Source organism: Synchiropus splendidus, chromosome 11 (genome assembly GCF_027744825.2).
Source record: "Synchiropus splendidus isolate RoL2022-P1 chromosome 11, RoL_Sspl_1.0, whole genome shotgun sequence".
Lineage (NCBI taxonomy): Eukaryota > Metazoa > Chordata > Actinopteri > Syngnathiformes > Callionymidae > Synchiropus > Synchiropus splendidus.
The window spans coordinates 21156250-21182591 of NC_071344.1; the positions used below are offsets into that span (position 1 = coordinate 21156250).

Consider the following 26342-nt stretch of genomic DNA (forward strand, 5'->3'; position numbering starts at 1 on the left):
TCTCGTGACCTTACGGCAGAGGGTAATGTTGCGCTATCTCACCCTCGTCTCGTGTCCTCTCGCGATATTTGACGGTTGTGTAAACCATTTGAATTGGTGGCGGCGGTTGGGATCTTGGCGGACGTCGTTGGAAAAAGACAAGGTTTTGTTGATTCTCGTTTGTGGTAATATTTTTGTTAAGGTCACACCAATATCGAATTCATGAAATTTTAAAATAACGTCTTGGAACAGTTGTGAGGTTGAAATATTCTGACGCTATGGTCGTAGCCGCAGTAGCTCGAGACGTAAATAAAGTTTGATCCCGGAATGGAATTTTATCTTGACGCGTTTATGGTTTTGCCGAATGGACCTCTCATTTTGGACGTCCAGCATGATTTTTAAAAGTGTCTTCATGAACTTCTTTATCGACCCACATTTGATCAAGATGTCTTCGCGTTGGTAGTTTAGTTGAAATATGTCTAGTACTGTATTTAAAAGGACATTGCTCAATGAACATTTCTGACTGTGAGCCTTTTTCTCATGACATTTTTATGTTGTGTCAACGAAGGAATTGTGTAAAGAGTTCTAATCTCCTGTAAAGTACGTTTCCGCGCATCGACTATGATCATCTTTTTTTTGTACCGCTTTTGGCTATGGGATGCCCCCATAGTTGGCTCGAAATTATGTCACATTATCAGTCTTATTAATATTTATGTTTTAATTAACCTCAGAATATTGATGCTGCATATCAAATCTTCATTATGGATATTATTCTGTTTTTAGATGTGTCGGTCGGCAGTGGAAGCAGAGGAAGAAATGCAGGCGTTGAGGATTCAGCTGAAGGAACGGGAAATGCAGGTCCAGCAGGCTGCCCAGGCTGGCCTGGACCTACTAAACCAGCAAATGGAGCTTCAGAGCAGGCTAGAAGAACAGAGAGTAGAAATGACCAATGCTTTGGAGGTAATGTGACCCTTCATCAGCCCAGCGTCATCTTGGTCACTCTTCATTGCAAGGTATGTTCTGTTGGGATGTGTGTTTCAGGCTCGAGAGCAAGAAAAGTACTCCCTGCAGAAAGAAATAGAGCTGAAGACTCGTATGATGGAGTCTTTAAAGTCTGACTACGACTTGTTCCAGAGCCAACAGAGTCAGAAGCTTCAAGAGGAACTGGAGGTTTTGGAAAGGAAACACAGCCTGACTGTTTGTGAGCTGAACAACAAGGTGTGGCACTTTGCTATACATATGAGGGTCCTCACCATCATGAGACTGGGCTTCATCTGTTCTGTTAATGGACATCTTCGAGGCTCTTGAGAAGTGACCCATCTCCTGTTGTCCAGGTGCTTTGCTTGCAGTCCTCTCTTGAAGAATCCCAACTCAGTGAGAAGCAGCTGAAACACAAGCTCCAAGTGCAGACAGAGGTGCTGAACAGTAAGACGGAAGAGCTTCGGACCCTTGGTGAACAAACCCAGAACTCTATGACTTCTGACATGATGGAGGTGGAGACAAAGCTTCTGGACTTGAAGAATGAGAATGTAAGGTTTGGGAGGTGCTTTTGCTATGAGCAGTCAAGTAACTGGAAGTGTATGTTCCAGCTGCACCTGGAAAAGTCTCTGCAAGAGTCCCAGTACAGAGAACAGCAGCTGGAGCAGACCATTGCCAGCCTACAGCGCCACCTTGCGAACATCACTGAAGAAAAGGAGGACAGAGAAAAAGAAGCTGTTTCCTATTTTAATGCTCTGGAGGTAAACACCTGGATTGGGAGTACAAGGCACCTTTCAAAGAAAAGTTATGTATATACACCTGATTGTGCAAAACATTGACATAAAACTATCGAGACAATGAAAAACTTATTAGATGATTATGTGACACTTATACTGGTAACATGTATTACTGTATTAATGGTAGCAGCAACAGCAGAGTTATATATTGTACATGTAAGATGTATTTAAAATAACATGCACTTGTTCTAACTATGACCATGTACAGGTACTGGGTAACAATAATGTATCATAAAAACATCAGTCACATACTGGTCCAAAGATTGTCAATGCTCCAGTGTATCCAACACTCATGTATGGCATATAATGACTTAATGCGTGAATAAGTGTCATTTTACTACAAAGAACGAAAAAAGCAGACATGTTTTCAACAAAACGTAGATAGAGAATCTGATCATTGTTCAAAGACTTATAACGCTGTGCCTACACAAATGTTTTATCGAAACATAGGGAAAATTTCATTTGGGACTTTTCAACATGAAAGTCATGTATTAGTTTCCAGGGTCTTGCTGCACTTCCCCATTGGCCATTGGAGTTATTGAAAACAAATTGCAGTCCTGTTAAGGACGGGAGGAGAGTGTGCATGAATGTGTGAGGAAATGGCACTAGAACCATAGGTGATGTACAAACGAAGCAGGCCTATACTCAGAAAAGCGCTGGATAATCATCCCAAACATGACAAATCTGGCAGAAAGTGGGCAGTTATATACCACAGTTTTGTACATAGTTTTTTACTTCAGTCATGTTTCTATCTTGACCAAACTAAACTGTTTTCAGAATTTTGTTGTTAACAGAACACTTCAGGAATATATTCCCATTTACCCAAATTGAATAAGTAAGTACTCTCCTGTCTTTCTACATGTCTGAATCCATATTGTTGCTTCAGAAATCTAGAGAGGGGAATCGGGACCTCCAGATCCAACTTGACCTAGTAACTCAGCAGGCCCAAGATCCGAACAGCAAGGGAAACTCTCTGTTTGCTGAGGTAAGTGCCCTTGGCTGTCGGAGATTTACACATTATCACACAGAAACATAACTACACCCTCGAGTCACATGGAATGAACAGTCTCCAGAAATGTATAGCATATCAATTTCCAACATTCTTTTGCATTGACATAAAAGCAGCAATAATTGCCAAATTGCTTTTATCTCCCGATTTTGCAGTTGGAGGACAAACGTGCTGAAATGGAGCGTCAGTTGATCAGCATGAAGGTTCAGCATCAGTCTCTGCTTAAACAACATGCTTTCAGCAAACAGCAGCAACAACGCATGAAGGTTCTCACTGGTCTAGAGTAAAAGAAGAAAAAGGGAGAAAAGTGGTGCTGTGAGTCTGAAGACGTCTTTCGTTTTTCAGGTGCAGATTGCCAACCTGATGCAGCTGCTAGGTACCAGAACAGACCCTGCTCAGATGGAAAGACTTCAGTTCATGCTCTCCGAGAAGAATGGAGAAATCCAAAACCTCATGACCAAACTTCAGAGGCTGGAGAAGGTGGAAGTAAGTGGTTGTGTTCTTGTGGAAGCCGTCTCAGGCATTGAAATTTCACAAGCATTCTATCTGCTAAATTGTTGAAATAATGCCTGATCAAACTTGAGACTAGGGCTGTTGCAGTAGACTAGTATTGTCTTGAATTTTGTGTGCACGTTGCACACTCCGACTGAATTTTTTCGTTGCGGATGCAGTGCTGGTTCAGACGTCACTCCTGAAAGAGCTGACTGTAACTGCCTGCTTTTCAAACAAGCCTAAACAATGCTGCCAATCTGTTTGCGTGTGTCAACTAGACAGAAATCCTACTGTGCATGTGTCAGATTCATCACAACAAAGGTCCCTGCATGATTAGAGAGAGACAGTTATTTAGAATGCGAGAAACCCAGAGGTTCAGTGCGAAATGATGATAAACCACAATATTTGTTCTTGCTTTATTCTCAGTGAAGAGCTTGATGGGCACTGATAATGAGTCACAAACTGGTGCCTAGTGGTGCTTGCTCAGGACCGAAGTCGGCTTTAGAGTGAAGCAAAGTCTGTTTCCACCTAACTCCAGAAACTCAGACGAAACAGACCGCTTGCTCAAAGCTGTCTCTGGTTCGGAGTACTGCACCAGTTTGAAGCAACAATTACGTTGCAGGGTGTAATGAGTTTCAGGGAAGAGGATCAGAAGAGGTGTAGTAAGGTGCATTGAATGCAGCATGTAATGATGGAAAACAATGATATCGCTTGTAGATGAAGTTTATGGTGATCACTAGATGGCACTGGTGACCTGGCACATGTGCAGTGTGTTTGACTTTAGTGAGCAGCTAAGTTTGACAACAAGCCAGTTTGTGAACACCACCTTGATAAAGTAAAGTATCTGCAAAAGGGGCTAATGCCACAGACCTGTCCTGGCCATCTGATCATCCAACTGATTTTTAAAGTTCAGTTATGATATAATGGAGTTCATAGTGTTTTCTCCCCTCTGGTAACTTGAGAGAAACATAGATTATTTTAAAGATGAATTTGAATGATTGCACTATTATTTAAATCATTGCCGGTAATATCAACATTGTTACTTTTTTGCCCACGATATTGATGTGAAAATCTGATATTGTGACAGCCCTTCCTGAAGCATAATTACACCCTCGAGTCACATGGAATGAATAGTCTCCAGTTACTCTCGCACTGTTCAAACAATATTTATCTTTTTTTGTGTGTGTGTGTGCAGACAATGCTGAAGTCTCAGCCAACAAACCCATCAGCACCAGGATGCAGTGATGTCCACGATGAGACCTATTACACAGACCTGTTGAAGATGCAGCTGGGAAAAGCAGCGTGAGTTGTTGTTGGTATACAGTCACATGGATGCCTGAAACTTGTGTTTACTCTCATCCTGCTTTTATACGTAAGCATGATTGTGCATGGCATGAACTGGCATGAACTGTTTCAATATGGACCACCGCAGAGATGTGAACACTGATGGGTGGCTTAATGGGACAGACCACTGGACTAATGTTAATCTGTGGAACACCTTTCATTGTATTGTTCATCTGTTGGAATCCAAAATACATGATGCACTGGTCTTTTCAAAATGCGATGTGATCTGCTGCTGCACTCATGAAGATCCGCCACAGTGGAGGTTTTAGCTTCTCAAAGCACTGTTTTGCCATCATGAAATCACTCAAATACATTATTATAGTTGTTATGGTTTATATTATAGTTGTAACAAACAGTATGATGATGATCACTTATTAGAGTTTCAGCATGTGTACCTAGTGATTGTCTCCTCATGCACAAAACAGACTTCTCTGTTGTTTTGGTATCATTCTATGTTATTATGCTGATTATATAAATAATTGGCGGGTAACTTCTGATGTTTATACATATGTTATGAATGTTGTGATGCAGAATGCTTCTGCATATATCTCAGGAAACATGCAGAGAATCTGGGGGATGAACTGTCCCTTCAGAGGATGAAGTCCCTGTCGGAGAGTCAGCGAGCGCTACAGCTGGAGAGGAAGCTCTTCAAGTCCGAGCAGATCCTCAAACAGGTAGTAAATAGACCTCCAACCATCAGTTTCCTAACACTGACGCACCATAACTGAACAACAAAAGTTGCACTCAACTGGTGTGCTCAAGAAGAGTCATTTTCAGAATGTTCAGATGGTTCATTTCAGTCTTTGGGTTTATCCTGTAATAGCTTCTTGAGATGCCTTTTTCTGATTTCATTGACCTGTAATGATTGTAGAGTAGTGCAGGATGGCTGTTTGACATTCTAGCCATTCTCATCATGACGGACAATCAGTATAAAAGAATTATATCAATGGTATGCAGAATGATGCAGCAGAAATGCAGACTGTACACGGAGAAAGAGATTTAGCTTGAAGTGATCCACTGATGATCATGCGCAAATATGATAAGCTAATGATCATTCAAGGTGTCAACTAACTGGGAAAATTCACTTTTTGATTTACTGTGCCAGCTCACTGTCCTATTAGATCCTGTCTAGTTATTCCAAATTTCTACTTTGGCTGGGTAATTTGAAATCCCTAAATTCCACATTTACAAGCTGTCTTTTTTTGGCGATCTGTCGGCTTTTCAGGTCCATTGGTGGTCATTGAGTTGTCATTCAGTCAATTTATTGTTTTATTTCTTCTATTACTGTTGTCTGACGTGGTCTTTTGGGCTGTATTTTACTGCTGTGTGTGTCATGTTGCTGTTTTTAATTCTTGTTTTATTACATGATAAGCACTTAACACGTGTGTTTGCTGTTCACTTTCACAGACTCAGAGCGACAAGATCCGACTGCAGCTGCGAGTAGAGGAGCTCCAACAAAAATATGAGCCCAAAGGTCTAGTCTAATAACCTTACCATTGGCAGTGCTTGTTGAAATCAGAATATATGTCTTTTACTGTCTGTCTTCCAAATAGTATCTTTTCCAAAATATTGTTGAAAAGAGCAGAAGAACAATGTGGCATGGCAGTTGGGCAATTCCAGTATTAAGTGAATGAGCATTCGTTTCTGATGGAAGATGTTCAGAAGTTGGCTGGAAATGTTCATTTTATACACTAATCATCAGAGGGGAGAATGCTGTAACAAAAGTTATGTCTTGGATTTTTTTGTAGACGAGCAAAGTCTGAGGAGCCAAAAAAGAACGAAAGAGAAACTTCCTTTCAGTGTTGTCCCACCTGCAAAGGAAAATTCGCCAGACAACGAAAAGGCTACTGTTATGGAGATAAATGTCCTCAAGATTAAGGCTGCTGAATCTGGACCTGACATCTGTCCTGCCACTCAGACCTTCAGAGACACTAAAGGTGTGTTGGTGTGTGTGCCTTGGAAGTTGAATAGATTTTAGAACTGAAGCCTTAGAAGTCTCTTACTAGTACTTTTTCTATCGCTTCTGTTTTGTAGATTTGATTTCTGAGCCGAGACCTGCCAAGTGTGTGAGGATCAGTGATGAGTCTACGATCATCCCTGATCAGAGGTTAGTAGCATGTGTTCATCTAATGCTAGAGGAAAATAACAGGTATTTGCATTGAAATAAATCACCTTCAAATCCACATGCTTCGGAAAACTAGAAAAAATTTGAGATGAGTCTACCTCATGTCTGTAACAATGTCTGCCTGTCTGTTACATATTTCTATCTCAGTAAGCTTTTTTTTCTTAAGTTTGAAAGGAAGAAAGTGTGCGTTCTGTTTTCTGTCTGTTTATAAGGTATTTAAAGGAAGGGCTCAGCAATCTTTACAGCTTGGTGTAAATTTGAGTTTTTTCTGCAGTGACACACATAAGGAGCACTCATAATTTGAAACTCTTTTCAGTTCTCATGTGGCTGACAGTAACAAACTGAAGGAGAGGCAGGAGCCCAACATACTCGAGGAGAGCAAAATGGAGCTGAAGCTCTCACAGGAAGATAGGAACCTGGAGCACAACCAGCTGAAGAGAGGGAAGCTTCCAGTGGAAGCCATTCATGTGAGCTCCAGCAGCAGCATGGAGAACCAGTGTGCGCAGCAGTAGACCTTGTCTTAATGTATTATTACTGACCTGTCTACTGATTTTTCTTCGGGTGTTTTAAACAAAATGTCAGATTCCAGAGTGCTGTGTATTCTTCTTGTTTTTCATACATGGCGTACATGCAAAAGTTGTTGTTTTTAAATGTCGATTTTCACTGCAGGTCTTATTGAATTAAAGGATGATTACAGACCTGGGGCAGGCATTTGTGGAATTGACTTGGAGAACATGTTCGAGCGCATCAATGCCCAACTGAGCTGTCTGGACAATAATAAACGTCACTGTAATCAGTACCTCTGGACACAAGCTTTTCTTGGGATTTGATGCAGCATCTGTGCTGCTGACCGGAAGGGATCGAACAGGACTAAACGTTTGAGGTGGCAGGTGCCTGAACCACCGTGGCATGCTCTGTAAAACCTATTTCACTTTGTGTACTTCCCCCCATTGACACCCATTTATGTGAGGAGAGATAATGGGTGTCTGTGACTCAATATTTAATAAAAGGAAATCATATACCTCTGCACTCATTCAATGTTTGTACCTTTCAATGAGTCTTCTGATAAAAAGGAATAAAACGATGTGTATCATGTAACATTTTGAAAAACAGCTCATATAGAGTATTTGTAGTTTGGATGTCGTAATGCGTTATGACACGTTTACACGGAAGCAGTAGCTGTTCCAGCGGCTGTTTGACAGGTAGTGAAGCTGCTGTTTCTACTCCATATCAGGAAGTGTCGCTGTTTTACCTCGTACTCCCGGAAATATGATGACAAGCGTCAGTAATGCTGTGCTGTCGTTGAAGCCGAGCCTTGGCTTCTTCTACTTCCTAAACATTTCGCAATATTGGGGATTTGGTTTTTACCCTTGCGCTTCAGTCAATACCTATACTAACCTCATTCTGGTATATATATATATAAATAGATATACATTTGATTGCAGTACTTAGTTTATCCATCTGTGATCCATATAGAGCGATGCCTCACTGAAATAGACTTTACTGATGTGTTTTGTTTGCTTTCAGGTTGTATTGAAGTCATGATCAGAATGATCAAAAACTTCAAGTGGATTTATTTTGTTCTCCTCTGCTGTCACAGTAGCACCTCAGCACAAAAGGTCGGTTTCACCGCATCAATGCCGGAATTTGAGTGTATGTAGAATCGTGTTTTTGCGTCCAAACAGATCATAAATGAGGAGGGAGCTATTAAGTTGCGTCACGGAAATTGTGTTTGTTGCAAATATTGGGCAGCATGCTGTGATAACCGAGGTTTGTTTGTAGTTGAAGCACGCAATAAGCTTTGGTGTGATAGTGAGCCTACTTGTCTTCTGCCAAGGCTCCTAGGTAAAGGTACTTCAGCTTCACTTGATGCGACGTATCCCTTCAGTAACACAATTCACTATTAAAGAGACAAACATTCATGACTCACATGGAGCCCACTGAAATCGAGTCTTGTTGCCTGTGAAACATTTTTTCTTCAATAAATTAAAATGCTGGGTGCTGTTGAAGCCATGTTCAGGGGATTTTCCATGTTAGCTTTTGAGATGTTTCCCACTCTTAAACTTGCCATGTGCTATGTGTTCAGTCTGATTCTGCTTTGACTGTGGTGGACGACACTGAAGCAGCTGGTGGTGGTAATGACCATGAGGCTAGAGGTGATGAAGAAGAGTTGGAGGTCCTGCAACCAACACAGACGTGGCAGACTCTCCAACCAGGTAACACTTTCAAATGCAATGATGGAGGACAATGTGAAACCTATACTTCTATATGGGGACTCTGTCCATTAATGTTGAGGCCCCTGTGTTACCATGTGGTGGAATGTGCATTTTAGTAATTGACTTGATGTTGAGCACTAAAAGCCGCGTATGAGTTCAGTTGGTTCAGTTGTGAAATAGTTTTTTGATTTAAAAGGTGTGCAATTGTGTTCCTCCAGGTCAGGCTGTACCAGCTGGTTCCCATGTGAGACTGAATCTGCAGACAGGCCAGAGAGAAGTCAGGATGGGAGAGGAGCAGCTTAAATACTGGAATCCAGAACACGAGTGGGACATTTTATTCACATTCAAATCATTATGACGCTAGCTGAGACTCTGAGTTGAGAGATGTTTTCTGTTATCCACAAAGGAAGACTGAGGAAAGTGGTGGATCCCTTTACAGTTCCGATGAGCTCAAAAAAATCATGAAGAAGATCAAGGAGGATCTAAGCCCAGCAGAGTATACTTCACATAATCAGGTCACGATCACCTCTATAATAGCTTACTGTTCAGCAGTTAGTGATGATACAAAAATGAACCTCTTGTCTCGTCTTACGCCCCTCCATTCTAGTTCCGTCCTCTAGAGGAGCTGAAAAAAGACATGGCTCAACTGGACATGCTTGTGGAAACAGATGTTCAGGTACATCATGTCATATTACTTCTTTCACTTGTGAACAAGACTGCAAAACACATCCACCCTTGTCCAACTGAGAACAATGCTCACCGACTAAGAGGAGCTGATCTTCATTCAGCTTCATGGTCAGCTACATTGAAGGTCTTGGGTTCATGAAACCGACAGCAAACCTGCAAAAAGCAGAGTTCACGATTCAGAGGCGCACAAATTGAAATGGAGTATTTGTGTCCATTAAAAAAAATCGTAAGCAGAACCAATGAATTGAGGCTTGAGCTGAGGCGAGTCCAGCAGTCTCACCCTCACCCATCACTTCTTACCTGGCCTGTGTGGTTATAGTGAATGAAGAACTGCCAAAGACCCACAGCACAGTGTTGTCAACTCATCACGAAAGAAAGTTGCTAATGACTGTCTTAAATAATGCACAAAGCTGGAACTGGCCTAATTTGCAAACTGCTGATTCATTTACAGCCTGGGAGTGGTGCAGTAACAGTCTCTGACTCGATCTGCTCTGTGGGTGCTTTGGGACGAGGGCGGTGCTCCCCACTAAGATTAGATTGGAACCCAAAGACAGTTTGATCTGTCATTAGTCACTTCTCGCAGTAGCAGTTGCCAAGTTGGTACCTGTCCACCTGACTGTACTGATTAACAGGAAACAATTAATATAAAATATATTTCATAGCTCTGTCTATTTTGTGATAAATTACAGTGGACGGGAGTGAAATGAACTTGCTGAACTTTGACTTAGATACTGAGACGACTGCTGAACCACTTCAACAGTAGCAGCACCAGTACAGAGCAGAGGCTGAACATTCTGGAGGAGCTGGAGTATATGGTTCATCAGGTACTATGAGGTACTTCTGTCAAATCAGCCCACGGTTCATCACTTCTTCTCATGTGTCTTTAAATCTGTGTGTTTCTTTCAGGTGGATAATGCCCAAAGCCTGTGCATGATGGGGGGTCTACAATTAATACTCAACTGTCTGAACAGTTCTGACTCTAGGTTACAGGAATACTCGGCTTTTGTTTTAGGATCTGCTCTGGCCAGGTACCCCCCTGGTGGTATTACACCACCACACGTCACCACACGATTCACTAACATTGTAATTAGGGATGCACAAAATCAAAGTCTTGGCCAAAACCCAAATGAGATAACCAAGGCTGCAAACCGAAACACTGAAAGAGCTATTTATACCAATTACTACTACATTTATGGCTATGACTGTGTGCTTAACTCACAGAAATCATAGCAGTCACGCAAAGTAGGATTCATGCTTCAAATCATAGGTCATTTACAGAATAATGAGAATCTTCGTGTAGCAACATATTTGATGATATCTGGAATAGCTCACTGTTGCCAGGCACACCCAGAAAGATGTGCAAGATTGTGCAATGATGACTTTCATTAACATTTATATAATAAAGGATTTCTTTGCAGCAGCATGATGGATTAGTGGTTAGGGCTGCAGCCTCAGGGCAAGTTGATCGTAGGTTTGAGTCCAGCATGAGGAATGAACGTGCATCCTTTCTGTCTGGCATTGCATGTTTTCCCCATTGTTGCTTTGGTTTTCTCTGGGCACCTGAGTTTCATCCCACTTTTGAAGAAAGGTACAGAGCTGATTTGGTGACTCTAAATCCGCTGTAACTCATCACACTGTATGTGTGTGAATGCTTGGCTGGTGAATTTTCAGGGTGTCAGAATGAGATGATTTCACCCACAGGTAAATGCAATTCAAGCACACGGCCGCCGTTAAATCATGAGCTCTTTGACAAGCTCAGGGAATCAAATTTTATAATGTCAGAAAAATTGACAAATGATTTTTCCTATTCTCAACGTCCAAAAATCATTTTCATTCTAGGTTTCATGTGAAGTGTTGTGAAGTGACTTCCAAACCTTGTTTGTCCTCAGCAACCCTGCAGTGCAGGTGAAAGCAATGGAGAGTGGAGCACTGACATCACTCCTGACTGCACTGGCCACAGCTCATCCCTTCAGTGTCAAAAAGAAGGTACACACATCTTCACACACATGTAACTGCGTTTGTATTAATGTATAATTACTCCCATTTTATTAGCACGTAGTCATATTTAAATACTGTCCTGTTTCAGTAGGATAAAATATAAAATGTAATAATATGAACTTTCTGCTTCTGCTGTTGTTGTTGTATGGAAGGGCGATGTGTGTTTTGAGAAGATTTTTTTCTGTGGAAGTGACTCTGGAAAGCAACGTGAGCCCACGCCACTGACTGAATGCCAAATAGAAACTCGAGAAAGATGCTTTATGATCAAAGGAATGACTCCTCCTAAAGGATATAACATAAAATGACTGAAATTTCTTGAAATGTCAAATCATGGCAGTTGATGAGCCTTTGCCTGCAGACTGCAGACGAGGACTATTTAATCATCTTTTCATGGGACAAGACTGACAAAATCACACTTTGATACCATGTGCAGTGATCAGTGTACAGTGTAAATGTACTGTGTCCTCAAAATAAAGCAACACAAGTGAGTACACCCCTAAGTGAAAATGTCCAAATTGTGCCTAATCATCCCTTTTCCCTCCCAGTTTAATATTGGTGTTATCGCTCTCACAATCTCTCAAACTGGTCAATGGAAGTTTCATATGGCACCGCATGCCAGAGAGCTCTCTAAGTCTCAGGATCCAAAACAGACTGGCTGCAGACCTCGCTTCTCAGGCCCCAAGACCTCGCCTGTCTGGCTCCAATCCTGCTGACCTCTACCTCGTCTCTCAGGACGCCACTTGCACAGACCTTGTCTCTCAGACCTGAGAGAGGAGGTCCGCTGCCAGTCCCCTCTTTAAGGATCTGTTGCTCTACGAGAAGATTTCCAACACTCTGAAACGAAGAAACAGCAGGGTGGCTAAGACCATACTGAACTCTGTGCTCAAGCGGGTAACACAAAATGTTGACACTTTTGGACCTTTTCATTTAGGGGTATTCTGACTTTGGTTGCCTATGGCTTAGACGTCAATGTCTGTACGTTGATTTCTCATTATTTTGAAGGGGCAGTAAATCTACAGTCATATGAGCTGTACACTGAGCTCTTTTCATGGTATCACATCATTGCTTTAGTGCTGTCCCATGACAGAATTGAATCAAATATTTGCAGTAATGTGAGAACTGTTGTCACTTTTCTGAGATACTGTAGAAATCGAGGCTTGGTACAAACTGTCAGAAGCAGCGTCACTGTCTGTCCTACTGTACGAGGGAAAATCTTTATCTGAGGATGGATATTCCTCTTCAGGTTCTGTGTCAGTCAAATGTGTTCTCTTGCCTACTACGTAATACAGCCTCCTTCGTCTCTTTGACTGAGGGGTCAATTTTCAAATTCTATTTACTCCAAATTTGTGATTGAAACACGGCTATAAATGTTGCTCACATTGAATCCATGAATCCGACATCAATGTAGTAACTAAATCAGGGTCATATTTGCAGCATGCCTTGTAAAAATGCCACCATGCTGCCCGTCGCAATTTTGTGACTTTGGTGCCGACATCATTCAGACTTGCCTCATGGTTTTATTTTTCCTATCAATTAAATCTTCAATTGCAGACTGGTTTATTGATGGAGTAATTTGCTTGATTTGTCCTCCTAATACATGCTCAACCTCTGTCATCAGGTACTTTTTGCTGTGGCGTCCCTCCTGCGTCACTTCCCTTACGCACAGCAACACTTTCTGTCACATGGCGGCCTGCAGGTCATGTCAACTGTGTTCCGAGCGGACAGCAGAGGGCCTCTCCGTGCTCGCATCATCACCATTATCCATGATATGATCCGAGAAAAAGTAGTGAAGGTGCTTAACACTTTCCTTCTTGATCAGTGTGTAATCGCTCCTCTGGTTTGGTCTCCCAGGAGCTTGTATCCCAAGAGCTGGAATCCCACCAGCAGGAACGTATTCGTCAGTACTCAGGTGTGTCCCTGCTGGAGTTGCTGCTGGAGGAAGGCTGGTGCAGCGTTGTCCCGCAGTTGCTGGAGTCTCCAGAGCATGATCACAGAGAAAAGGTGGGCCTCACAGTTTGCTTGAACAGTCATATTCACCATCCCACTTGATTGAATTATGCCATTCATTGATGGACTTGAGCCATTGATGGACCAGTCATTATTTGAAGACTTGAACAAAACACTCATTGGTGTCGTTTTGACTGTGATCCCTCCAGCGCTCAGTGTTTACTGACTGAGTGACTAAGACAGATGCAATGTGCCTGAAACTCCCATCTGGTTTCAAGTGATCAAAATATCACTCCAGCTTTTGAGTCATTTTTGCATGAAGGACTTTTTGTTTGCTGGAAGAGTAGTCTTGATGCGTTTGTTTCTGCCATGCAGGCCCTGCACACATTGTTGGCGATGTCTCCGGCATGTTTGGCTGTGTACCAGTCAGACATGGGTCTACAGGAGCGACTCCTCATGCTCCGGCTTCAGTACCAGGACAAGACTCCGGTGGAGCCCAGTTATTTTGCTGAGCTAACAGATTTGATTGATGAACTCCAGAAAAAATTGTAAGAACAAAGAGGCACAAGCGACTCACTGTGAATTCAATAGTTTGGTTTCCTTTATTTTTGTAGTCATATTTATGTTTTTCCTGTAATTACACTGTGAAACAGAAAAATAATGTTGCCATTTAACAGGAGACAAAACATTTACCCACCCAATTCTGCCAGAAATCAAATTGTTTAAACCTGGAGACTTTTACTTTGAAAATTGAAAATTGATTTGTGTGACTCATCTGCCTTTATTTCTGTTTATATCTGGCATGGAGCACATAAAGCCTCATTGAAAAGGTCATAGAAGCCTTCATCTGTGTGATCCCTGTTCCTGAAAGCGGGCTCTCCTTAGACAAGACGTGCTCTGATGTTTGAGAACATCAGAAGGACCCAAGGCTTGGTGGATGGACCACATCACGTCTCTGGATCTGTGGGCTTGAACTTCTTTGACAGACTGGTCGTGAAATATTCCAAGGCAACATGTCTGCATTGGCACACACCCCCTTAGCACAATGAAATAATAAAAGACTGAATTCAGTTCAGTTCTTCTCACTCCGTTCTTGCTATAATACATGCATTATTCTCACAGTCGTCAAGGTCGGCTACAACCTGTCTCCGTCATGCTACTGATGGTTGCTACTGCTAAAGAATGCAACTTTGGTGGCTTTGTAACATAATTTCGTATTTATTGTATGTCCTCTGCATTGTTCTTAGAAAAACAAATCCAATGTAATGACAAACATGTACGGTGGGTGGCGATATGCAGCTATTTTGAGATGAAACGAAATACAATGACGAAGAAGAGAAGCTCAGCTGGACGGGAAGCTGTAGCGTACATAGTGACAATGTCCGAAAATTAACGACTGATTTCTTGTGGACACAATGTTTCTTTCGTTTTTCCCATGGATATTCCAAGTACATAATTGAACGGACTGTTATACATTTCAGGAGGTGTTGTTTTGATATACTTGCTTTTTAGCACCGTGCTACGAGCATTGTTTCGTTTTCTTGTCGTCATTCTGAGTTTCAAAGTAGTTGGTCAAAATAGAAAACGATTGTTTTGTTGGTTGTTCAACAAGTCGATTTTTGTCTTTATTATCAGTGATTATGTCTCACTGTTATGCTCATAACTGCTGATATGTATTGTATCATGTAATATGGCAGTCGTTCGAGCTAAAATCTGGGTTGTTTGATTTTATTTCACAATTTCAGTATTTACCATTTTTCTTTGTAAAGGTACTTTTCCGTATTTGAAGTGTAAATGATATCGATGCCACAAACCTGAGACCTTGTCTGTCCACAGAGGCCAGCAAAGTGAGTCCACGCACTAACAATGGAGCTGTCTCAGAGAGAAAGACTGTCTCAACTGGTGGAGGTGCTGACAACATCTGGAGATCCACAGCTCAACCAGCACAAAATGAAAGAGGTCAAGAAGATCTGCAAGTACGTCAACGCTACCTTCCGTGTCTTGGATGTAACAGGAATTAATGTTCAAGTCTCTGATGCCTCCTGTTATATAATAATAATAATACTATAAAACTTTAGAAGTCTCTCTGCTGTGTTTGAACTAGCTGGGGGCGTGATATTGATTTCTTGCTGATACCGGTGTGTTGAGAGTTCTAGTAGTTGGCATTGGTTTGGTTTTAGAGATCATTTTTAGCAGAAACAGGACTGAGGTCAAAAGAAAGTGAGGAGTCAAATAGGACAGAGATTTTATGAAATGAGAGTTATTTAGTTAGTCTCTATTTCTCATGCTAAAATATAGAATGAAGATGATGTGAATTAGAATGATTTATTAACTTATTTTTTTTACGGTTTCATTATTTACCGTTGCCAGGTCATTGGTTTATTTGAAAAGACCTTGTAACAACTATCAGTGATGGGCTGGTCAGGTCACTACATTAAAAGTGATATGTCATATCATTGAGGTGGTTGTTAAAATCCACAGATTTAAAAGGAACTTGTGATATTTGGAGGAATCTGAAAATAAGGATGCTGTTTCTTGAAGTCTTTTCTGCCCATCCTTGCCTACTATTCTGTTAATGTCAGTGAAAACGACGACTGAGATTTATCATGAGAGCTCTGCATGAAATGCGTTGTCCAAAGTACATGCAAATGGTGTATTTACTGTTGCACAAGAAATGTAAATATTCATTAAAGGAAAAATAAAACTATACTTCATCTGGCTTTTCGTCTCTGGACATGGTGATGAGCAATATAATAATTTTGCCTTTCCCCTGAACTACAGTATTCTCTTGCTAAAACTTGTATTTGTATGTATACTGGATACTCAGAGAAGCAGTTGCAGCATCATAATTTTTAAGGGAGTTTATAGACACTTTTTACCATTTTCGGAATCTTGTTCTGTCAGTCAAACCCCTGTGTGTTTCTACTTTCTCAGGGAGTCTAATGATTGCATCGACCACGTCTACCACCTGGTTATGTCACAGCTGAACGAGGACCATGCGGAGATTCGACTGTCAGCTTTTCAGATAGCCAGTGAACTCTTCTCCAGATCACACCACTTCAGAACCCTTGTAGTAGACAACTTTCAGGTAGTGATCATCATTTATGTATCTATGGCACTTTCACAAATATAATCAATAGCATAGTGAATTGAATATAGGAGAGATGTGCGGTGGCAGAGGGGACAGGTTAGATGGATGAGGAGAGCCAGCCCTCTGTTGTTGATCATTTTATAGAAATAATCATAATATATATTTCAGTTTCATCTGGTCTGGTGACATAACTTTCACAGACATATGCTGCACATATACCATAAGCAATATTACACCAGACATTGAAACGAGATACAGTTTAAATCTTTTCTGACCAATTATCGCAGTAATTTTCTTTTCAGACACAGATTCTGTTCTCTTGTTCTATCTATCTGTGGATATATGGGAGTGCTAGTGCCGGCTAAGACTGACTTAGAGGCTGAGTTAATGAACCTGATTCAAGCTTGTGGCAATGACATAGTGTTGATTTATTAAGTTGACAGCTTCAGCGGTATGTGGACTTGGTGACTATAGCTGTTCATCCTGTTTTTTACCCCTCACAAGTTGTCCCTCATTGTCCCGATGAGCAATCATACTCCTCATCTGGGGATTTGGTTGATTCCCATTGAAAATGAACTTTGTGGGAGAACATGTGCATCTGTCTTTAATTCCACTTCTATAACTTGTGTCTTTCTCTCTTGACATCTTTTCTGTGTAGTCATGTATGATTGGGATCCTGGCTTGGTCCACCAACCTGATTCCTAGTCTGACTGCCCCAAGCACCTTGAATTTCATAACTTTGTTTTAGAAATTGACGAGAATAGGTCATGATCCATGGCCCTGAGCAGGCGGCTTTCCCATTCGTTGTGCTGAGAGCACAACGAATGGGAAATGGAACATTGTATGGTTTTTAATATATGTAAGGAGTAGAGTAAGAGTAGAGTGCCTCAGTGATCAACTCCAGGTGAAATAAGGCATAAACAATAGCAATTTAACACTTGAACTCATGTTGCGTCCTTTTTCGTTTTCATCTTCATATAAAGGACTTCCTGGATTTAACAGTGGAGACTGACACAGAGCAACCACTTCCTCCACCAAAACCAGTTGCCAAGAAGCTGCGTTCGCTGGCTATCCAGACAGTTCAGTCCTGGCAGGCCTCCTACGGGTCAGCATATAAGAAACTAGCCCTTGGCTATCATTTCCTCAAACAAGTTAAGAAGGTACAAAGTGCTATCTCTAAATCCTCTTGGTCTGTGCATGTCTCTGAAGATTGTGAGAAGGATTATGTTTTCATAAAATGTTTGTATTCAAGTGTGTTTGAACTAATGCAGGTGGATTTTGATGATGCTGAAGCTCGAACGATAGCAGAGAGGCGGAGGGAGGAGGAGAGGCAGAGGAAAATGGAGAGGATTTACAAGGAGAGAGTGGAGGCTGCCACTAAAGACATGGAGGGTAAAGAGAAACTCAAGTGGCAATAGACGTTGTGAAGTGCTTGAGAGCAGTCCTCATTAACCGCCTCTCCATTCTCTGTCAGAGAGCTATGAGGACATTCAGTCGTCTCTGACTGAGATGGAGTCTTGCATGATGCTGCTGCTTCCCAAGTTTGACTCCACAGATGTGGAGGGAACCAGTAGTGGTCTGCAAAAGGCAGAAATCCAAGTTGAACCGAAAGAGGAGGCGCCCTGCTGCAGCAAAGATTTGCGGACTGACAGAGAAGAAGTCAGAGTCCAGGAGGACCTGGTTGCTGGAGAAGTTAAGACAGAAATCACAGAAAAAAATGAGGAGACAAAAGAAGAGGGTGAGGACAGTGGCACAGATGGAGAAGATGAAGACTCATTTATCCGGAACTCAGGCTTGATTTCTCACTCATACAATCTAGACCTAAAGCTGAGCCCAGGTAAGAGTGAGCTCCTGTGATGATCTGCTCTGAGGGTCCACATTATGATTGCTATTCCCCTCCCCGTGTCTGCAGGCATACATGTGAATGAGACTGAAGATAATGAAGCTGTGGTTTCCACTGTGATAGACCTCCATCGACTGATAACCAACAAACACCTGCCTGCGGTCCAAGGCTGGGTTCAGGTGTCTTTCTGCAGTCATATTTATTCTTTCAATTCAGCGAAAACAATATTTTGACGATATTCTTCAAATGTGACCTTTCCTTTTTTTAATAGGCAATTGATGAAAATGCAGTTGAAAGAAACTGTGGCTTACCATTTTTTAAATTTTGTCTTTAAACTTCACTTGCCACTGGAACAACAACCTTGAAACATTTGCATGTTTTATGGCATAGTTTGCTGAGTATGTTGCTTGATGCAGCCAGTCTTCTTTAGTGGTTGTTTTGTGCCTGTTGCACAAATGCTGGAACCAACTTTCCGAATGTTTTGGCCCGTGCCAGTGTGGTCAAATCCAAGCCACCGTCTTACCAGCCATGCTGACCAGTGTCTTGCCCCCACTTTTGCCAAGCCCAATTACTAGTATTAGTTTCGTCTGTCCCGCCCCCTGATTGGCTTCTGTGGCTCATAGTTGGTGATATCAGGCTTCCTGTACTCTTTGTGGGTTTAGCTCTGATTGGTTTACCATTGATGCATATTTTTCTCTTTTCTAGTTGTCAAGCATAAGCACTTGATATTGTAAATTACATTGTTGTAGACAGACTATATTGCCCACCTCTTTGCTGCGATATGTTGTAACTATAACATTGTAACTATAAGAGCTGTAAATTATTCAAAAACAAGTCCCTCAATTTTTGTGGTTCTTGCCTCTAAGATGTCATTATACCAATTTATTTATCTGAATCAGTATAATCCTTTTTATAATTACAATCAGAATGTTTATCATCACTTTGCAGAAGTATAACAAAATTATTTGCTCATTAAATCTATACATTGATCAAACATCCCTTTCTGCAATGATCAGATCAGCACTTCATACTGTCACATTTATCCCCATCTAAGGCATTCTTATCTCTATGAAATTCCATAAAATTCATTGTCACCATATTTGTGTGGTTGCAGGTCTTCACCAAGTCTGGTGCTGATCAGCAGCTCCTCAGAAGAGCTCTGGATTTGAAAACGTCTATAGAAGCTGCACTGCAGAAACACAAAGAACTTCACATCGACTACAAGACAAGAATACGTAAAGTGGTGAGTTTCAAGAAGCACATTGCCAGGTAGACCTTTCCTCTTTCTAGTTAGCTCTTTTGGCACAGCAGGTGTGTTTTGAATTGACTGTCTATGAGCCTCTTCACACTTTGACTCATTACTGGACGTATTCAGACACAGCCACATGAAAGCACAAGTGAAGAGTAATATTTTGTTGTGAAGTTCAAACTCAAAATGGTGGTCAGAAACACTTTCAAGACTCATATGTTTAATGTATGTTGACATGTCTTAGATCTTATGGCACCTACTCTGACTGAGAAGGAGTACTTCCACACAGTGCATACTCTAGTTTTTGGCTCATTAGTTATAAAGTAGACAGCCATGTGCTGCGTATATATGTAGTATCTGCTGTAGATGTTTCAGGGACAAATTTGGAGCAACTGATGTCCAAATCATATGCATGATATCAAAGTCCTCTACTCCATGATGCAGTGAGTTTCTTTTCATGATGGTGCCCCGTTTGAATTATTGCTTTATAAAGTTCTCCCCAGTCTGAAACCTTGCCAAATGAGAGGTTATGAGTGACAGGCCCATCATTATGTCACAGTGTGCTCGCATTTGCCTCCAGCCTCCTTATTAGTCAGTGGTTTAGAGGTGTCTGTGCGGCATCAAATCAGAGAAGTAGTGTATGATTCAAGTGAGCATTGTTATGGTCTTCAGTAACACCTGTTGTGTGTGTGCATGAACAACACTTTTCTGTAAGTGAAATTCGATCTCTGAACAAACCATAGGAGGTTTTGTGCAAACAGACACATATTGATGTGTTCAGTATGGGTCCAATATAGTTTTAAAAGATACTCAAATCAGTGCATTGTTTAAGACTGGAAACTTTAATTTCAGAAGGTAGATCTCTGGATCTTCGGATAGATGTAGAAGTGTTAAGCAAATGTAAATTTGCATGTCTAAATGTAATTATATATATATATATATATACCGTATTATATTTGTATTTATTAATTTATTTATTTTATTTATTTATTTATTTATTTTTTACTAATGTTGGTGCTCTTGAGTTTCTTATTTGTCAGTGAATTATACTACGTTTGCCTGTCTTGCTTAGTATTGCAATTTAAGTACGCGCTTCGGTAATAAGTAGCAGGAAATGACAAACCCCATCTATATACGCGGTACCTTTTTTAGTACATGCACTACAGAATATGACCAGTAGATGGTAGTATTGGCATATCCTTTCCTTCTCCAAGACCTTGATGGTCTAGAAATGAGTGAAATATATTGGTGTTTAAGCGTATATTGGGCCAGAAAATTAGTGCTGCAAGATTTTCAGAGCATGTTAATAATAGTTATCCATTATTTATTTGACATTTGTGTATTTGATGGAATTGGTTGCTGTCTATAAAACGTAAACATAATGAAAATATATTCATTTGCTGTTAATCGGCATGTTGCTCTGGACTTTGTCCACACAACAGATTGAATCTTTAATGGTGAGAAGACAAATGGGATGAATGAGGGAAAAGCTGACATCTGTATTGTGCGCTAAAGTGTCACAGTTGATGGAAACTGTCACATTTCGACTGTCATCAAGTACGTCATGTTTGAAACTCAGTCAGACGCATGTGTCTGGAGATTCAGGCTTGAATACTGCTGATTGCATATTACTTTGTCTGTGTGGAAAAAAACATGGAACTTATAGGGTGTGAGCCCATCTACAGCAGAACAATGCAGCTGGATGACAGTGACAGAGCGCTAGGCGCCTGGCTCTGCCTGGTTATCACTGTCGTGGACCAGTCTGCTGCACCAGCAGACCTAGCACGCAGATAATCACACACTTACAGGCCCTTTATCATAATTAGCTTTTCCTTTTTAGCCTTAAAAGGCCTTCCATTACTGGGAGCTTCTCTATCGGCCCACTGACAAGCCAAACGATTGGTTTCTGTCCTCACTATACCAGCCAGGCAGCAGGACGGCCAGAAAAAGAGAGCTGAAGTGGCATACTTGGAGTCATAATGAACCAAAGGAGGATGTAACCCATCTCTCTTGCATCTGACTCTTCCATGAGGGGTTCCCCACGGCTAGTGTGAAGCACCCCTCTTAACTCCAACCGCCCATAACCGCCATCAGTTTCATTGAGGATTCATTAAGTTACACGTACAACTTCGCCGTTTCAGCTCGCGCTGCGACGGCAGCTTGGATTTGCTCTTCGATCAAGATGAGTGTTGTGTCGTTCATTTCAAAGGCATGTATAGTGTGAACAGGTTCCAAAGCAATGATTGCCTTATCCATAACTTGACAGTCTGATATTGGTTTTAAAGTTCTCACAAATCTTTTTAGTTAATATGTATTCATGCCTGTTTTGCAATTGATTTTGAGCAGCATGCATGTTACATGAGGATGTTACTCTATAGTATCAATTCTTATTTATTTGTATCAGAGGCTCATGATTGCACGCATTATGTTTAATCCAACCCGCCATAAACGGCATAATTTGATGAATGCCATTCTCCTTTCCAGTAAGCAAATGTAGTCACTGATGGTGAAGGCATTCTATATATATGTGATGTTGATCAATGAGCTTCAATTTTTTCGTAATGTTTTTGATGATCAAGTTTACTTACTAGCCTCTCTAAGAGCTATCTAACATGGAAATGTGCAGACTTATTAGAACATATCCGCTCTAAGAGTCTTCAGTCACTCTGTGGCCCATTCATACAGACCTGGGCCTTGTTTACTGCTGATAACCCATCTTATCCAGGGACAATGAATGTGTTTCTCTGTGGAGATAAGCAGACAAAGACCATCCCTCTAGTTCTCCCCTCTTTTTCATTTGTACATTCATTGTCTGAAGGTATGGCCGCCTCACATTCGCAGAATAAATATCTCTTCTTGTCCTCTTTTTCTCTTGTGTGTATTGCTTCTTCAGTAAATTGCTCCATCAGCTATCTTCTTAACTAAATAAATAGCCAAGGCACACGACCTATACTAAGGTATCGGTTGAATTTATCAATGGCCTGTCTATCCAGTATTCCTAGTTGAATAAGTCAACTGCCTGAGTGCAATGTACTTTCTTCTCTTTTATGATGACAGACATATAGTACAGGAGATTTAATGGTTAAATGTTAAGGTCAAGTAGCATGACCCTCTTGGTGCACAGACTAAATAAACTAAATAAAACAGAATGACACAACTCCAAATGGTGAAAAGTCCAACCAGAGAGGCTGATCTATGAAGGTGCACGCATTGAACATATTTCCCACTGATCATGGTTTAGTTGACAAAATATATGTACATGTTTTTTTCTTAATGTGAGATACATTGGTGAAATGGAGATAAATAACATACTATGATGTTACACCCAGCATACTACAGGGTGGTATGGTAAAAAAAAAGTCAGTTATTATTCCGTAGGTCATGACCCCAGAGATCGTGGTTGGTAATGGCCTTATGAGGCTTCATGAAACAGCGTGTTCATTTTCAGAGCCCACCAGATGGCACTCTTTTCTGTAAACTCTTTGGATTTGAACAATCATTTCAATGAAACCTCCTCCTGAGCTCTCAAAATCAGGATTCATGAAGAGTCATTATTATTTTCTTTTAATAAATGAGGACACTGATGCATTGCAGTGGTGACCAGACCAATCGGTAACAACCAGCCATCCACCAAATTGGATCTAATGGATCCACTGGGAATGTGTGAACCCGCTGGTCTCTGTTGATATTACTGACCACATTAATAAAGTGAGTCCTCCCCTAAACAGTGGCCCTGATTGAAGTCCCATGGCCCTCCAGCATCAAGCAGTGGTGTGAAATTAGACTGTTGGGCAGCTAAAGTAGTGTAAAGATTTTTTTGCTCACAGATTAAGATACGTTAGGAGGGAGAAGTTGACTGGACAGATGAGAATACACTCCTGGCAGGGAAATGTTTGGGTTTCTCTGGGCCAGCTAATAGAGCTGCCAGGCTAGGTTAGTGAAATAAAGATGTCACCTTAAACGTTATAGAAGCTGACTGCTCCCCAGGGACAAAAGCTGTTTGGATGCTGGGGGGTGGATGAGGATAATGGATGGAGCCATGAAGAGGACAGCCAAGTGGGAAGCTTTTTTTCTCATTAGGGGAGGGGCATCCCGTGGGACCTTTCCCAGGTAGTAATGAATAGATGTGCACGATGGTAATAGATATGACGGATATTGTGGGAATTGCGACTCCTCAGGAAGCTTTGTGGCTAATGACTTAGTAAATACGCTGAAATCAATCAGTCTCCTCGGCAGTGCTAATAATAACATGTTATTGGTGTTGTTACATACAGTGTAGGGGGCTTTGATTAGACAGCTGGCTGACAATGTCATGAAGCTTTTAAAGGGACTCCCAAGTTGAACTTTTTAAGTTGTTGTGGCAATTGTTATCTGTTAGGGTGACGTGATTCTAAGGATGGAAGCTTGAGTTACTGTTACCTGCCATGATTTTATAAATCATCATTGCTACTCGTTTCCGTAATATTCCCGAAGATTCATTTTGCTAATGCAGTAGTGTCATAGTATTTTATAGAGCTCTATGGAAAACTTGCACAATTGTTCAAACGTATTTTGCTATTATTTGCTATTGTACTATTATTTAATTCTGTCTTCTGTGCACTTCAGTTGTGATTGTGTCATATTGATTTTTTAAGTCAGATATTTTTGCTCAGAATGTTTTCCAGTTTTTCATGCATGTCATTGTTAAAATGTCATTGTTTTACCATTATTTATTTAATCAAAACATGAATATTTGTCTTCATAACTAAAATAAGATCTCTAATCAAAAGTGAGAAGTGTGAGAACTGATGAAGTGTGAATTTATGAGAAACAAGGAATCTTGCTGCACTTTGAATTGGCGACATGTGCTGTACATTCTGTTTGTGCCATGCACCTCCCCCAAACATATTTCAATTTCTTTTACCAAACATTCTTTCCATTACATGTATTTATGTATTACATATTTACATAGATATTTACTGTATGCAAGTCATATATTTTTCTTTATCCCGCACCTTCCATTCATCCTGCTGAGCTGCCTTGTGGAGGTCTGCGTTCTGTGTTTTTCTAGCTCCAACCATGGATTTTTTATTAATATATAACAAAAGTTGTCTGCTACTCATGGAAGATCCTGAAGAAAGGAAGTCTTCACATCCGGCATGCTCAGAACTAGTTAATGTTTTGTATCCCACATGAAAACTGTCACAGCTCTTGAGAAGTACTTCCTCTTTTAATAAAAATCCCCAAAAGAACAACTTGCAGTGATTGAAAATTCACTGTTACATTTGTCCACAATTACGGTAATTAAAAGGGACCACAGCAGGAAACATGTCCCACACATGCGTCTCTTTCCAGTCTCTGTTCATGGAGTCTAGTGTTGAGTCAGATGTCAGCTGGGTTTCCATCCCTTCATTGATCACTTGGTGTTCATCGATCACTTGGCGATTCACTAAAATGAAATGAACACCGTGGTGAAAATAGTTGGATATTGGACGCTCCGGTATTGGCGGCGGCGTCCTCTTCTGCATCCTCATTAGGAATCACTGATCGCGGACACACTCTCAGAGGCAGCACTAATGCTACAACCGGTCATCAGTTAGGGACCATCAACAAATTTTAAAAGGGTCAATATCATTGAAATCTTCAATGAGGCAATGGAAAACAACCATTTTAGGAGAGAGAATTGTGAATTTTTTTTTCATCACACAAGAAAAAACACTGCCAGTTTGTATAATGATTTCGGGAAACTAGAACATGACTAAATTATCCTTTATTCACAATATTTCTAATATTTCTTCAATAACGTGTGTGTGACATGAAATGTGTCCAGACTGTAAAGAGACATGAGATACAGCAGATAGACGGCTCAATTTAACCCCTAAGTAAAACTGGCTGAGCAGTCTGTCAGACATGACCGGGTTTTTCCTGAGACGTGAAACATTGAATTTCTCATCTCTACACTTAGTTTTCTATTATATTTAAACATAACCAAATGAGGATGTTGGAGACAAACTCCACTGATACGTTTCGCCATAAAGCAGTTTCAAGAGAGACTGTAGTGTGTCCAACACATGGAATAGAAGGAAAATGTATTTATCACAATAATTATCGTTTTCACTGAAACTACAACATTTATATTTATTAATATATTATTAATATTAATAAATTAATATTAATATACTATTAATTTATTAATTCCATATCGCCCATCGCTACTAGGAGATTATGTTTTTGGTGGCGTTGGTTTGTCTTTCTTTCTAAATAACTTGAAAAGTTATGGCCAGATATGGATGACATTTTTAGGAAATATATGAAATGGGGCAAGGTACAAATGATTCAACTTTGGGAGTGACTTCAATCACTTTTGGGATCCAGGAAGAAATGATTCTTTTGAACAATATCTAACTAACTTTTCTAGATTTTAGTTTAGTTTATTTTGTTGTACAGTTCGTTTGGAAGTCGATGGTGTTCTTACAAAGACATTTTTTGGAAATTTTATTTTAGTATTATGCAAGGAATGGATGGACTGAAAATGTCCTGTGCACTTCAGCATTTAATGCATTTTAAAGATTCTTGTCAGTCCATAACAAGACACTAATCAATAATAA

The 26342-nt window shown here is 40.7% G+C and overlaps 3 protein-coding genes across 10 annotated transcripts in view; all 3 read left to right on the forward strand.

Annotated features, from left to right (window-relative positions):
- Window positions 1-72: 72 nt before the first annotated feature.
- On the forward strand, window positions 73-7732 carry spdl1 (spindle apparatus coiled-coil protein 1). Of its 3 annotated transcripts, none has more exons than XM_053879493.1 (14): window positions 73-142; window positions 763-939; window positions 1021-1197; window positions 1314-1508; window positions 1569-1718; window positions 2641-2739; window positions 2919-3029; window positions 3109-3249; window positions 4451-4557; window positions 5153-5273; window positions 6007-6073; window positions 6348-6536; window positions 6634-6706; window positions 7041-7732. In XM_053879493.1, exons 2-14 carry the CDS (start codon window positions 763-765, stop codon window positions 7234-7236), a joined length of 1803 nt encoding a protein of 600 aa, XP_053735468.1. In that variant the 5' UTR covers window positions 73-142; the 3' UTR covers window positions 7237-7732. The 3 variants fall into 3 exon arrangements, with proteins under 3 accessions (XP_053735468.1, XP_053735469.1, XP_053735471.1); XM_053879494.1 differs by having other exon boundaries at window positions 83-164; XM_053879496.1 differs by lacking the exon at window positions 73-142 and adding an exon at window positions 434-579.
- A 265-nt stretch (window positions 7733-7997) lies between these two features.
- On the forward strand, window positions 7998-14258 carry sil1 (SIL1 nucleotide exchange factor). Its single transcript, XM_053879026.1, has 12 exons — window positions 7998-8131; window positions 8252-8343; window positions 8811-8940; window positions 9159-9264; window positions 9347-9455; window positions 9548-9616; window positions 10356-10451; window positions 10534-10655; window positions 11517-11613; window positions 13244-13408; window positions 13477-13626; window positions 13948-14258. The coding sequence occupies exons 2-12, from the start codon at window positions 8266-8268 to the stop codon at window positions 14122-14124; spliced, it is 1299 nt and encodes a 432-aa protein (XP_053735001.1). The 5' UTR covers window positions 7998-8131; window positions 8252-8265; the 3' UTR covers window positions 14125-14258.
- uvssa (UV-stimulated scaffold protein A) overlaps window positions 13982-26342 on the forward strand; it is a 28296-nt gene continuing 15935 nt past the window's right edge. Inside the window, exons 1-8 of one of the 6 annotated variants that reach the window (XM_053879023.1) lie at window positions 13982-14120; window positions 15409-15548; window positions 16507-16660; window positions 17647-17823; window positions 17935-18055; window positions 18138-18500; window positions 18576-18685; window positions 19621-19749. In XM_053879023.1, coding sequence (XP_053734998.1) covers window positions 15439-15548; window positions 16507-16660; window positions 17647-17823; window positions 17935-18055; window positions 18138-18500; window positions 18576-18685; window positions 19621-19749 — 1164 coding nt within the window. In that variant the 5' untranslated portion in view covers window positions 13982-14120; window positions 15409-15438. Of the gene's footprint in view, window positions 14121-14399; window positions 15549-16506; window positions 16661-17646; window positions 17824-17934; window positions 18056-18137; window positions 18501-18575; window positions 18686-19620; window positions 19750-26342 lie in introns of those variants that run through there. The other 5 variants (XM_053879021.1, XM_053879020.1, XM_053879022.1 and 2 more) reach the window with 5 other exon arrangements.

Bases quoted from the DNA above. Each gene is read 5' to 3' on its own strand.
- spdl1 (XM_053879493.1), top strand. From the start codon at position 763: ATGTGTCGGTCGGCAGTGGAAGCAGAGGAAGAAATGCAGGCGTTGAGG. The intron at 1,509-1,568 runs GTAAGGTTTGGG...TGTATGTTCCAG, and splicing joins TGGACTTGAAGAATGAGAAT to CTGCACCTGGAAAAGTCTCT. The intron at 6,537-6,633 runs GTGTGTTGGTGT...TCTGTTTTGTAG, and splicing joins GACCTTCAGAGACACTAAAG to ATTTGATTTCTGAGCCGAGA.
- sil1 (XM_053879026.1), top strand. From the start codon at position 8,266: ATGATCAGAATGATCAAAAACTTCAAGTGGATTTATTTTGTTCTCCTC. The intron at 9,617-10,355 runs GTACATCATGTC...ACTTTGACTTAG, and splicing joins TTGTGGAAACAGATGTTCAG to ATACTGAGACGACTGCTGAA. The intron at 11,614-13,243 runs GTACACACATCT...CTCTGTCATCAG, and splicing joins CCTTCAGTGTCAAAAAGAAG to GTACTTTTTGCTGTGGCGTC.